Raw genomic sequence first — 13,558 nt, 5'->3', positions numbered from 1 at the left:
GAATTTGAGGATGACCAAGTTGTTATATTGTTCAAGTTTTCATTTATTTTGGCAACTGGTTTATCAAAATTAGTAGGATTATATGGAAGTTTCTATGCTTTATTACATCACGGACATCAGCTGTATACAAAATAAATAATAGCGGGCCTAGGATCGATATACACCTATAATTTGTATTTCGAAACTAGGGTAAATTGTCTATTACTGACCAAGTGGCCACTTTCCAATAACTGGATACCTTATACTATTTAATTTATTTATTTAATATTAATTGCTTTCATATATGTACATATGTCAGGTCTCAGGTACTTAACACTAAAATTGTCTCAAAACATGATAGATGATACCCATATCGGTTGTGGCAATGACAGCTGTTTCTTATGAATAAGTATGTACTTATTCTTCTCACCATTCTTTCATCTTTTTTATTTAAATTCATTAGGAATAATTGATAAGGAAAATAATGTTACTTTCCTTATCAATTAGGAAGAATTAAATAAAAATTAGGAATTTAAATAAAAAAGATGCTGTTTATTATGTATGTAGCCGACGCTCACTTATTTTGGCTACTTGAGTTGTGTAAATAAATAAATTCATATTTTAGCCATTTTAATATAATGCGTCCCGTTATTGGAAAGTGGCTAGTAATAGACGATTAACCCTACTTACCCACTTACATGCTTTTGGTAGCTGTAGTCACCATTATTTTATTATAATAATAGAAGTCACTGAAAAATGTCAAGCACGTGAGTGGTTATAAAAAAAATGTAATCGGTCGAAAACGTAGTGAAACGAAACGCCTAAATCAGGTCCGTCACATGTCTGATTCCAAAGTGCCATACTTTATTAAGGGCCCTCCATATATATATATATATATATATATATATATATATAGTCCTCCTCATCGTTTTCGATGACGGCGACCCCAAATAAACACATTATGAACGTTGTCTAGCATGAGCCCTAATGTGGCTGGCCAGGCCGAACTTGCTCTTAAATACTCTATTGCACGCGTGACAATAAAGTTGGCCAGCTGCGTTGAACGTGTACACGTAGGAGGGCTTAGGTCTCTCTTTCCGTAAAAAGATAAAAGCCGGAAAGAAGGGCCCTCCACACTCGTGCGAGAATCGAGGCGCGAAGCCGCGAACGCGAGTGTGGAGGGCCCTCGCGTCGATTTCGCAGATTATTTCGCCTTCGCGCCTTATTCCTCGTTTTTGTCGGTATTTTGCCCGCAAAGGAAACGCGAAGCGCGCACTTGCAAGACTCCAGACTCGCGATTCGCTCACGAGTCGGTTAATCTGAACTGTCATAACCTTCTATGGCGGCTACTTGGTTATATTGGATGCGAACTTGATCAACTAAAAATCAATTTAACAGTTCCCAGTTTGAATCAGTGCCTTGCCGCAAACCAAATCCGATCAGCTGACGCTTCGGCGCCATCTTGCCGCGAGCCAAACTGCGAAATCGCCGTGAATTTGTGCGAGTGTGGAGTCTACGTCAACGTCGCGGTATGTTTGCTCCGCGAAGTCGCGCCGCGATTCACGCCCATAGTCTGGAGGGGGCTATAGGCCTGATATCAAAAAAGAATATTTTTCCGTTTCACCACATATCAGCACTTCGTTTACAATATTTGAAATGTAAAAAAATGGTTCATATCCAAACATATCAAATATTGAACATTTTTTCTTAACGATGGGCTGATATTCCGTAAAACGGAAAACGATTATCAGGCCCGAAATCGGGAAGGGTGGATATAATCGGCGCTTAATTATATTTCCTATGATTACTTTAGGTATATTGGATTTGATTCCTCATTTATTTTATAATAATAAATCAGGTTAGGTTAGGTTAGGTAGGTTAGCTGGGAGAGATTCCTCAAAGGGCTAAGTTCGCCTTTGTAAAGCTCTACATATTCACCAGGGTCAGGCGGATGGGGCCGGAGTATTTTTTAACGGATTTCGGATGGCCTGGCAGAACATCGTATAAGGGGTCTAACCATAATATTAAAAGAACGGTAGGTGTGATCAAAATACATTTATTTGGCACAATGAATATAACCTCTTCCAATATAACTAACCACACGACAGTAGTACGCTTGTCGCTTAGACAAGCAATTATATTGTATCGAGTTCTAACAAAACAAAACGTACTGACCTGCTAATAATACAATCAACGTAACTACTTGTAATTTGCATCGACTGTCATCGTTCGACTGTCATCGTTCGAATGTCACCTCCCGAATGCTCGTTCAATATTTAAGATGGAGGGATCGATCACGTGACTCTTCACGTGATCGATCGTTACAAATACTTTTAATAGTATAGTTAGCTTATTTAATCTAGAAAAATGTATTATAATGACAAAATATCTATATAAACTAAACAGTATCCTTACAATCGTTAACAATAATTGAAATGTGAAAAAAATATAATCAAGTGTAATGTGCAAGTTGTGGAATGAGCTACCTTCTGTGGTTCCCTTGTGCTACGGCATGGGGTTCTTCAAGAAGCAGGTATTTATTTAAGGTTCTCAAAGGTTGGCAATGCATAAGTGGCTCCTCCGATGTTGCTTATGTCCATGGGCGGCGATAACTGCGTCCCATAAGGCGGCTCGTTTGCTACCTATTAAAGGTTAACTGGAAGAGATCCCTTAAAGGGATAAGTTCGCCTTTGTACTAATGATGAGTGTTTTATATCCTGTTTTGTTCTAATTTTTGTACAATAAAGAGTTTTACTACTACTACTAAATAAAAATAATGATAATAGGCGATATATACCTAGTTCGCAAAATAGGATCGGTCAATAACATACACACTTTATCTGGCCTGATATCAGACCCGATTTCGGGCCCGAGAAAGAGTATATTTCCGTTTCACCAAATATCAGCACATTGTTTACAATATTTCAAATGTAAAAAATGGTTCATATGTAAAAATATCAAACAATGAACATATTAGAGACAAAGTATTTTTTACATTTCAAATATTGTTAACGAATATTTGAAAGTCGTGTTTATATTCCGTAAAACGGAAAACGATTATCGGGCCCGAAATTGGGACTGATTTCAGGCCTGATATCGGGAAGGGTGAATGTAATTGGCGCTTTAGTTATTTTACCAAATAATGTTTTGATTTAATATTTTTTTGTAATTATCTACCTTTGCGTTAACGCCTTTTATTTATACTGATTGTGTAGCATAAAAACGTTTAGAAAATACCACAAGGTGATTTATTTTATTAATTTAATTTATTTAATTTCACCAGGGATAGGAATCTCACCACAAATACTTATCACATTTTATCGATCATATTTTTCGAATATAAAACACATCACTAGTGAACCATATGCCTCAGCAAAATACCGATATGATCAAAATGGCCGCCGAGTGACTGACTGACGTTACAGTAAATTGTATTGTATTGTCATACGCGATCAGCCATTGCACTGAAATATGTGCGATTTTACAAGTTTTATGACTTGTCATCACTAATTTGTTAACGTATTTAATATTAAAAGTTGTAAGAAACAATTCAATATGGCTTGGCAAATGCCGGGACAATGGAACACAGGCGTTCCACAAATGAATCAAATGACGCCTGATTTAAACATGGGATCCTACACACCTGAGCAATGGGCTGTTATGCAGCAACAGAATTGGCACCAATGGACCCAGTGGCAGCAACAGTATTCGCAATGGCAAAGCCAGTATGGCGAAAAGGTATTAGATTTATTATCCTATTATGTGCCTCTGCGCCAGTTCTTACATTTTAATTGATTTGGCCGTATTACTCAACTTTACATCTAGGGTTCGTACTTACAGGGCGCTTAATAGCTAATTTTGAATTGTACCAAATCTTTATCCAATGTCTGTATGTATGACGACCGGTCTGGCCTAGTGGGTACTGACCCTGCCTATGAAGCCGATGTTCCCGGGTTCAAATCCTAGTAAGGGCATTTATTCGTGTGATGAGCATGGATATTTGTTCCTGAGTCATGGGTGTTTTCTATATATTTAAGTATTTATAAATATTTATATATTATATATATCGTTGTCTAAGTACCCTCAACACAAGCCTTATTGAGCTTACTGTGGGACTTAGTCAATTTGTGTAATAATGTCCTATAATATTTATTTATTTATTTATCCAAAAATGACAAGAGTAAGTGCCTAAGATATGATTTAATATCTTAAACCATTATTACTTTATAACTATTAACAGCTTCTCAAATCATTGCTAATAGGCAGGTAGCAGACATTTAATATTAAGGATATCATAACAGATTTTTAAAATTCATAATGCCATTGTTAAAGAAAAAAAAATCTTTGCAAGTGGGCCTCAAGGGCTCTTTTACAAATCAATATTTTTACAGTAAAATATCATATAGTGACATGAAAAACACATAGCAACATTTATAAATACAACAGCCAATACCTGGGTAAATATTACATTGTAATAATCTTAAAAATAAATAATTACTACAATATAACAGAGATGTATAGTTGCTATAGTTAATATACATTAAATTTGGAGGTGTAGTCTCTCCAAGTGTCGAAATGAAATTTATAATATGAAATAAAATAAATAGAGTCAAGACTGTTAAGCTAACAGTCTTATAAACTAATGGTACAGAATACATAACTAGTATGTATCCAATAAGTCAAGTATATGTACAATATTACAGGTGTCTGGTCCTCACGGTTTCAACTTATAGAACTGATTGATATCATATTGCACAGATCTTGCTCCGGTGTTGTTAGGTCTTGATAATTAATTTTCTGTCACTCAGTTTGGACCGTAAAGTCAATTGATAAATGTCAATTATTATGAAATCAAAACTGGCCCACAATTTTTTGCATTTACCAGGATGCACATTGTGTTTGGTTTTATACCCTTTGCCACACTGTTCACTATATGATTTAGATCAGTGGCGGGCAAACTACGGCCCGTGGGCCAGCTCCGGCCCGCGAAAGGCTTTTATCCGGCCCGCCGCTGGTCCTATGAAATAATTAGTATATGGCATGGGCCCACGATAATCAAAATACAGTTTTGCTCCAATTCTGGCTCTCCTCTTAAATTTCTTAAACTTTCTGGCCCCTCATGAAGAAAGTTTGCCCACCACTGATTTAGATAATACCATTATTAATCTATTTTCAGTATGCACAACAAATGCAGTCCATGCAGGCAATGGTGCCACCCCTTCCAACTTCAAATACTGCTCCTCCTCCAGCACCGCCTCCACCGGAGAAGCCTCCACCGCCTCCACCACATGAGAACAACCAGCCCCTATTTGGACAACCAAATCCAGTACCAGCCCCAGGATCACAGCCAGTTCCACATACAGGGAGTTCTAATAATGTTAGCATTCCTACAGGTAACACCCAAAAAAATTGGCAGCATGGAAACGAAAACCGGCAAGAAGCTTCCTTACCCGCCAATGCAGAGGCCTTAAAGAAACTAGCAGAGGAAGAAAGGCTCTTTGATATTCAGTTTGAAAAGTGGGAAGAAGAAATCCAAAAATGGAAAAGGGAAAATGTGAACCATCCGGACAAACAGGCTTATCATGAGTATGAGCAAAAATTTGAAACTTGCAGGGCACAATTGTTAGAGCGTCGGCAGGTGATGAAACAGAAGAGGGCACGACTGCTGGGCCAGGGTGCTCCCGCTGTGGGCAGTGCTCCAACAGGTAATCCATCCCCAGCTCCTCCCCCTCAACAAATTATGAGTGCCAGTCGTAACCCTAATATGCAGTCCCAAAGCAACAATAGCTCGTCAAATCTCGCCCAGCCTAGCAACCATTATAAACACCAGGAACAACATAATTACCGACCAAATAATAATCAAATGTCAATTCAAAACTTTAAAAATAATCCTCCCCAAAATTACCAAGGTAATTCTCAATATGCACAATATGATAATAATATGCAACAAGGTTATAACAGGAGCAATAATCTAGGTGGGGACCCACAAGACAGATTTGAGTCCTATGACGCTCAGGATATGTATGACACTCAGGATATGGATGAGGGTAATTATTCCCCAGCTCCTGTTGAAAACACAAACTTTTTACCTGGAGCTGGTTCTGCTAAAAGCATTCCAGGGTTGGATTTAGTACCGGCAGTCAAAGAGAGTCAACCACAACAACCTGAGGTTATTGATATAACTGGTGACAAACCAAAACCCACCCAGCCACCAGACCTTACTACCATTTCTAAAGGCATAAACAACATTCTTGGAGATGAGAAAATCATGAACATCCTTTCCATGGTTCGGAATCAAGTTGCACCTCCTATTCTCAATAAACAAGAATCTAGTGCACAAAATGCACCATTTACTAATATGAATAACTCCAATGCTCCACCAAATGCACCATGTAATAATAATATGAGTAACATGAATGCTCCTCAAAATGCTCCGTACAATAATATGACTAATGCTAATGCTCCCCAAAATGTCCCATATAATATGACTAATGCTAATGCTCCCCAAAATTTCCCATATAATAACAATATGAGCAGTAATGCTCCTCCAAATAATCAGTGGGACAGAAATCATGCTACACCTAACGAACAATTTAGTAACGCACCCCCAAACATGTACTACAATCGTCAAGGTCCTGGCTATGGTGATCAATCTCAGCAAGATCAGCAGTATCCACCTCAAAGAATGAATGACAGAGAAAATATGTCAATGGATCCATACAATGATAGGAATATGAAAGGACAAAACATGCAACAAAGACCACATATGAGACCTAACATGCCAAACATGCAAAACAATCCTCAACCACTTATGCAAGAAGGTCAAGGCTATCAAAATGATAATTTCAATAGGAGACCACCTCCGCCGCCTCTGCAGGGTGCTCCTGATAATATGAGGCCTATGAGACCTAATATGAATATACCGCCACCAAGGCCCCTCATGGCAGGTGTGCCTGGTTATGATGAACAGAATGATTATTCAAGGGGGCCTCATGATAACAGAGGTATGATGGGCAATATGAATAACCAGGCAATGAATAACCAAACTGCGCCGCCTCCGCCACCTCCACAGCCAGCTCGCCCGAAGTGGACTGAAGAGCCATTATTTACTCCATCTGTCATTGTTGAATATGAGCACAAACCTCTAAGATTGAAAGGTAATTAAATCCTGTGACATTTTTCTATTCTTCAGTTAAGTTTTGTTTGATTGTTTTGGTAGAAGAAAGATTAGGAAAGTAAAGTTAATGATAAAATTAAGGAAGTTATTGCTGTTGCTTTTGGGATTTGAGCTTTTTTGATTGATACTTATCTGAAAAGGACTAGTATTCATGACCATCAGTACCACCTACGTCCGCTATTCTTGAGATATTTATATGGGGCTGCAGTAATAAAATAATCTGTTTGTATAGACTACTTTCCCAGTGGCTAGAAGATTTTATACCATTACATTTATGGTATATATGTCTTATGATAGGACCACTCAACCAAACCGCAGCAGTGCCTGATCTCATTTTATAGTCTATGTTTGAGGGTTACCGACAAGTGAAACACATATTATAGAATTCGTAATTTGCCTCCATTATGGAATTGGTTTTTAACTATGACAAAAGGCATTATTGAATCGTAAGGGTCGGTTGCACCAAACCGTCTGTCACTGTTATTGTGTAGTTCCACAGTACTGTGTAGTTTACTACTGAGTGGCTTTAATCAGTCAATCGTGGTTGGTGCAACAAACCCTAAATCTTATAAAGATATAGTATTAGAGATTAACCTTGGAAAAATAATTTACTTGCTATTGAGGGACAAACAAAAATTAATCCATGCATCCAAGTAACTAATGAAAATATTAATAATATTACTAGTTAATTATTAATATAAGTATGCATGTCGGTATTGTGTACTACAGCTTTTACAATTGCCTGTTATACCTAGGATATTATAGGATATGTGTTTCACAAACAAGTTGTTCCTCTTATCTATGTAACTTTGCATAGGTAATAGGAATTATATTTTTGAAGAAAATGATGTACTGCATGAGACTAGTGAATGATCCAAATCATTAGGATTAGGACCTATTGTCACTAAAAAGTAGCTATTGCAATATTTTCAGACAATCTTATTGTGGTTCTAGGTAAACTTCTCAAAGTTATATAGTAAATAATAAAGTTTGAAGTAAACTATTGCCTCAACAATAAGCCCATGAAAACACATATTTTACTCGTATCTTAATTATATTTTTCATTTTTAGCTCGTGAATTCATTGAGCCCGTCCATATGTTTGACTACAATCATAAATCAAAGGATGATAACATTAAGAAAAGAGATTTCGAAAAAGAAGCAGATGAATTATTCCAGAGGAAACCCAGAAGAATCGAATCAGGCGATGTGTATAGAGAAAACCGTTTCGGTCCAGGTGATTACATGGAAAATCGTTTTGCCGCTGAAGATAACTCTAGGGATTATTCTCCAAGGGATTTCGAACGACGATATCCTAGAGAAGAAATCCGACATGACCATAGGGAATTGAGAGATGACTACAGGGACGTCAGAGGTCCTCCTAGGGACGAATATGATGATAGAATTGACAGACGAAGGCCCGATGAAAGATACGACGAAAGAAGACGCGATGATCGCGACAGATTTCCTAGACACGATGATTTTAGTAGAGACAGAGGGCGGGAACGTGATCGAGATAGAGAAGATTCATATAAAGATAGACAAAGGGATATACGTAGAGATGACAACCGCCATGACAGTAGAAATCGTAGTAGGAGTCGCGATCGTGACTCCCGTAAAAGAGGTCGTAGCAAAGAAAGTAACATAAGTGAAACCTCGTCAAAGAAATCGAAAGAAGTAGAGAAGAAAAATGGAACTCCCAAGCATGTTGTAATGATCGACGATATTTTAGAGCCCCCTGGTCGTGAGATGCGGCCGGAGAAAATAGTTATTATTTTACGAGGTAAGTATAAGTTAAAGATATTTTAGATTTTTGGTGAAGGAAAACATCGTGAGGAAACGGGACTAATGCCAATAAGGCCTAGTTTACCCTCTGGGTTGTAAGGTATAAAAACTAGTGCCTACGCCAATTCTGGGGATTAGTTGTCAAGCGGAGACCAGGCTCCCATGAGCCGTGGCAAAAATGCCGGGACAACGCGAGGAAGAAGAAGAGTATGTGTCCAAAAACTTATTATTTTTCCTCTATTATTGGGAATAAATAAGTATAGATAAGCTAGATTTTTTTTCTTTTTCAGGTCCCCCAGGCAGTGGCAAATCGTATTTAGCAAAATTAATAAGAGACCGCGAAGCGGAACACGGCGGGACTGCTCGAATTATGTCGATTGACGACTATTTCATGCAGGAAGGGGAAATAGAAGAAAAAGATCCTACAACTGGCAAAATTGTAAGTTACAAAATAGTAATACCAAGTTTCAGGTTTTAATTATATTTTTTCTGACAAACATTCAACTCTGAAATAATTTCATCACATTATATTTTTTATTTAGGCGATGGTATAAAGAAAAAGGTCAGATGTCTGCCGAAGCCAGTACTTATTATCTTTTCAAAACTTGTCATTCAGAAGGACAAAATTTAATAAAGTTCACATGGCCTAAGCTTCCTGATCTCGTTTTTTCAAACACCCAAATTAAAACCTTTTATTTCGTTGGTGCCTATCCAATAATGAAATGGTTGTAAATATCTATTTGCAGGTCAAGAAACCATCTTTAAAATATGAATATGAAGCAAAATCAGAAGAAACTTATCTGAACTCTCTGAAAAGAGCATTTAAAAGGTCATTGACTGACGGCTACTTCAACTTTTTGATTTACGACGCAGTGAATGACACACTGAGAAGTTACGCTGATATTTGGAATTATGCTAGACAACAAGGCTTCCAGGTTAATAATATTTATGATTTTAGAAAGCCTTCTCTTTCAAAGTATGTGTCTAATTTATATTTGTAATTTTAGGTGTACATTTGTACAATGGAGCTGGATTCCCAGTTATGTTTCAAGAGGAACATTCACGGTCGGACGTTGGGTGATATTCAAGTGGTAACCACTCGGTTCTTCCCCACCCCGGACCATCACATTCAGCTGGACGCCACGACGCTGTTACAAAGCGGAGCCATTACCGAGGTGCACATGGAGGACGTGGATGACGATATCATTATGGAGGACGCGCAGGAACCTGAGGTGAGGGCTCGGCTGAGCTCCGTTGGTATGCCGACTTGTGGCTAGAACAGTTTTTGCGAGGAATATTGAAATTTGTCTGGTAATTTACAGCACGGATGAGGGCTATTGCGCGTTGGTACGCCGGTATGGGCGCCAGTGTACGATGTGTCGGAATATGGTTTAAATGTTCGTTTTAAATTCTCGTTCCTTGACTGTAACGTCTATAACTGTGAGCAAAAAACGATAGCCCTCATTGATAAAAAATCCCAAACACACGTATCTTGATTTTACTCGCAATTCTCGAATGCCCCACGTTATGACTGTACATTTGATTGTCAGTAAAATAATAATTTGATTTCTTGCTACCTAGAGCAAGCTGCAAATACAGTCAGGCGCAAAAAAAAAAGTATAATTTCAAAGTTCCGTATGGAGATGCATCGACTTCTGCTGATTATCGACACATGATTCTAATATGTATTTCCAATACAAGGATGGAGATTATATGGCTTCGTATCGTTCTATTTCGTCAGAATTTGTTCATTGGTTTTCATATCATTTAGTTGTGTGGAATAGGATAGGGCTAATAACTTTTATTCCAGCTTTTATTAAGACTCGTGTAAAGGTATCTACTGCCCCGTCACAGGTTGAAAGCTCTTTTACTTCGAAGTGGGAGAAAATGGATGACGCGGCGCAACTAGGTAGGTTATTGGTCCACCTATTATTTTTCTTAAGTTAATAGTTTAAGGTATTTATTCTTCAGGAAGATTGGTGTTCTAGCTGATGGTTGTGAGTTTATTTATGTAATGGATCAACTATATTATGTAATAACTGATAAAAAATAACGTGTACTGTGGAGTTATGTGCTGGCAGCACTGAAACTTGAGGTTCTGGATATAAGGTGTATGAAAGCTTCATCTTTATCGCATGTTTATCGAGTGATAAAAATGAAGCTTAGAATTAGTGTACTGTTACATACATACAAATCTGTCGTTTTGTCCTGCTCCTGTCAAAGTCAAACCGCTTATGTTCCATCAAACACTTTTATACTCGTCGTTAGCCAAAATCAAGATCTATCTTCACAACATATTGTCTCTAGACAATCTATTTATCTCCTTCATTCTTGCAACCACTATGCAGGTGTTAATAAGAGAAGTTTTATACTTCGCGTTTTTCACGCCTGACTGCGAGATTATTATAAATCAAATCGACGCTTTACATCAAACTGTATGTTAAATTAAAACACTGCTGTTAACGTTTTTTGTAATCATAATGATTACATAAGTTTGTTTTATTGATGTCTGAGTTGAAATATTGTCTTTATTGATTTATCTTAAGCTAAAAACCCCCCCTTATAACATTTCCCAAGTGTCGAGATGTATTTCGCTCGTGCTGAAGGTTCGGGTACGTTGTTTCAGCTCGACTCGATGGCATCAGCAAGCCGCTCCGGCCCTCGCACGTCTCAATGGAGGACTACCTACAGCTAGACGACTGGAAACCAACAACAGCTAAGCCAGGGAAGAAAACGGTAAGTTTACTCTGTCAGCCAATGAGATTTCAGTACAATAATTTGATACATATACCTATCATCGGCGCATTTGTTATTGTTGCTCGTGGTATTACAATCGCGATCAATAACACTACGAATTATGCTCATTAAAATGTTTTTAGACATTTACAAGTCTTTTGGCCGCTACATACCTATATTAAAACAATCCGCGTTTCACCCATCTATATATTTGCTGTTACAGAGCAAAAGATAACACCTAACTTTATTACCTTTTAAGATTGAATTAAGTTTATAAACATTTTACGTGGTTTTGCGTTCGATATCGATTATTTAATGGATTGGACAATAGTCCTCAACGTCTACTTTTTATTTCGTTTTGCCAGAGTTTTATCATTTGACAATGATCAAAAGTTTAAAAACACAGGTGAGTTTTTTGTTATTTAGTTGAAGAAAACGTCGCGAGTTTTTATCATATTGTAATTAAAACAGGTACGCTGGGCGGACATAGAAGAGAGCAGACAGCAAGAGAAAATGCGTGCCATCGGATTTGTGGTAGGACAGACGGACTGGAATCGCATGACAGATCCTACTATGGGATCTAGTGCGCTCACTCAAACTAAGTACATTGAGAGAGTTAGAAGAAGTTAAGTCATAGTTTAGTGTTACCATAGAATCTTGTATAAGGTGTAAAACCAGTTCAGAGAACTTGTTTGAAATCTTCAGTATATAGACAGTAATTTCGGATAACAAATTAAAGTGTTGAAGTCGCAGTGTGCGTAGCAATTAATGAGACATATGATACTGTCAATAACTTTATCTTTAGATGTTTTATTTTGCTATGCTTAAGTGTGTGGCACCAGCGCAGCGATAGAACTTATTGAATCAAGTATATTTCTTCTTATTATGTCAGAGAATTAGCATGTTTTCGTTTTATTTATTGGAATACAGGTTAACGTTATTTATGTGATATTTAAAAAAATCTCCTAATATAAACTTGGACTTATTTCTGGTGTCTAATATTACTAAGTGTTAGAAAAATATAGTTACTACTTCTAGTGGCACTGTTTCTACAGCACGCTATGCTCGCTTCTGCTTGGTTGCATAAACTAGTTAATTAGGTATATTAAATTCCTACCATTATTAAGGATATGAGAATAGCTATAGTGCTACGAATCGTTAAGTTGACTGTCTACGCATATACAACTAAGAAATAATCTGTAGACAGTTTTCCAAGCGATACGATAGTATACAGCAATTTGTTTATATTTTTCTCAGAATATTTTATTTTTTGTCACAACAACCCGACCATACACGAAATTTTCCAGGTATCTTCAACAATGATGTTGATGATATTATTTTATTACGTGACGTTTCGTTAAGTCTAGACTTAAAGGCGGAAACCCATTGCAGCGCACGCCAATCACAAATAATTCGTGTCGGCTCATTGATTTAAAACTTAGGAACTTTTGTAGCAACCGTGCACTGCAGTAGGGTTTTACTGGGAAGTGACCCTTTGGGCTAGTTTGATCTTGTTTAGGCATAATACATAATATTTGTAAATTAGATACTATTGTGGTCGCATGTCCAGTTGCAAAAAAGTTCATTATCATATTTGTTGCCTTTAGGACTCGCCAATGGATATATGAATTTTTCGCAACTGGATAGTAAGGCACCAAGCTCCTGAATACACCATGTGTACAACAATTGCCAGTACAAATGAAAAAAAAAACCGCATCTTTCATTTATGAAAGTAGAACTCGAATTGGAAAAAAGGTATTTGAGCTTAGGAGCTTGATGTCTTATTTCATTACAATTAAACCGAATAAGGTGTATATTTTTAAACATGAAGGTAATAAAAGCGTTATAAGGATTACAGATTTTTTATTTGTTTATATTATTC

At 37.3% G+C, this 13,558-nt stretch overlaps 1 protein-coding gene across 4 annotated transcripts in view; it reads left to right on the top strand.

Moving 5' to 3' along the window:
- Nucleotides 1–3,364: 3,364 nt before the first annotated feature.
- Nucleotides 3,365–13,558, top strand: part of LOC133525752 (YLP motif-containing protein 1) — a 34,365-nt gene continuing 24,171 nt past the window's right edge. For 2 of the 4 annotated variants that reach the window (XR_009800626.1, XR_009800627.1), the window contains exons 1-7: nt 3,366–3,717; nt 5,156–7,136; nt 8,228–8,938; nt 9,231–9,379; nt 9,687–9,875; nt 9,948–10,172; nt 11,567–11,676. Coding sequence is in view for 2 of the 4 variants with exons in the window: in XM_061862125.1 (XP_061718109.1) it covers nt 3,535–3,717; nt 5,156–7,136; nt 8,228–8,938; nt 9,231–9,379; nt 9,687–9,875; nt 9,948–10,172; nt 10,795–10,849; nt 11,567–11,676; nt 12,148–12,306 (3,762 nt within the window). In the remaining 2 variants the exon portion in view is untranslated. Of the gene's footprint in view, nt 3,718–5,155; nt 7,137–8,227; nt 8,939–9,230; nt 9,380–9,686; nt 9,876–9,947; nt 10,173–10,794; nt 10,850–11,566; nt 11,677–12,147; nt 13,529–13,558 lie in introns of those variants that run through there. The other 2 variants (XM_061862125.1, XM_061862126.1) reach the window with 2 other exon arrangements.

This window comes from Cydia pomonella, chromosome 15 (assembly GCF_033807575.1).
Source record: "Cydia pomonella isolate Wapato2018A chromosome 15, ilCydPomo1, whole genome shotgun sequence".
Taxonomy (NCBI): Eukaryota; Metazoa; Arthropoda; class Insecta; order Lepidoptera; family Tortricidae; genus Cydia; species Cydia pomonella.
Note: the sequence above shows the minus strand (reverse complement) of the source record. Positions and strands in the feature narration are given on the sequence as shown.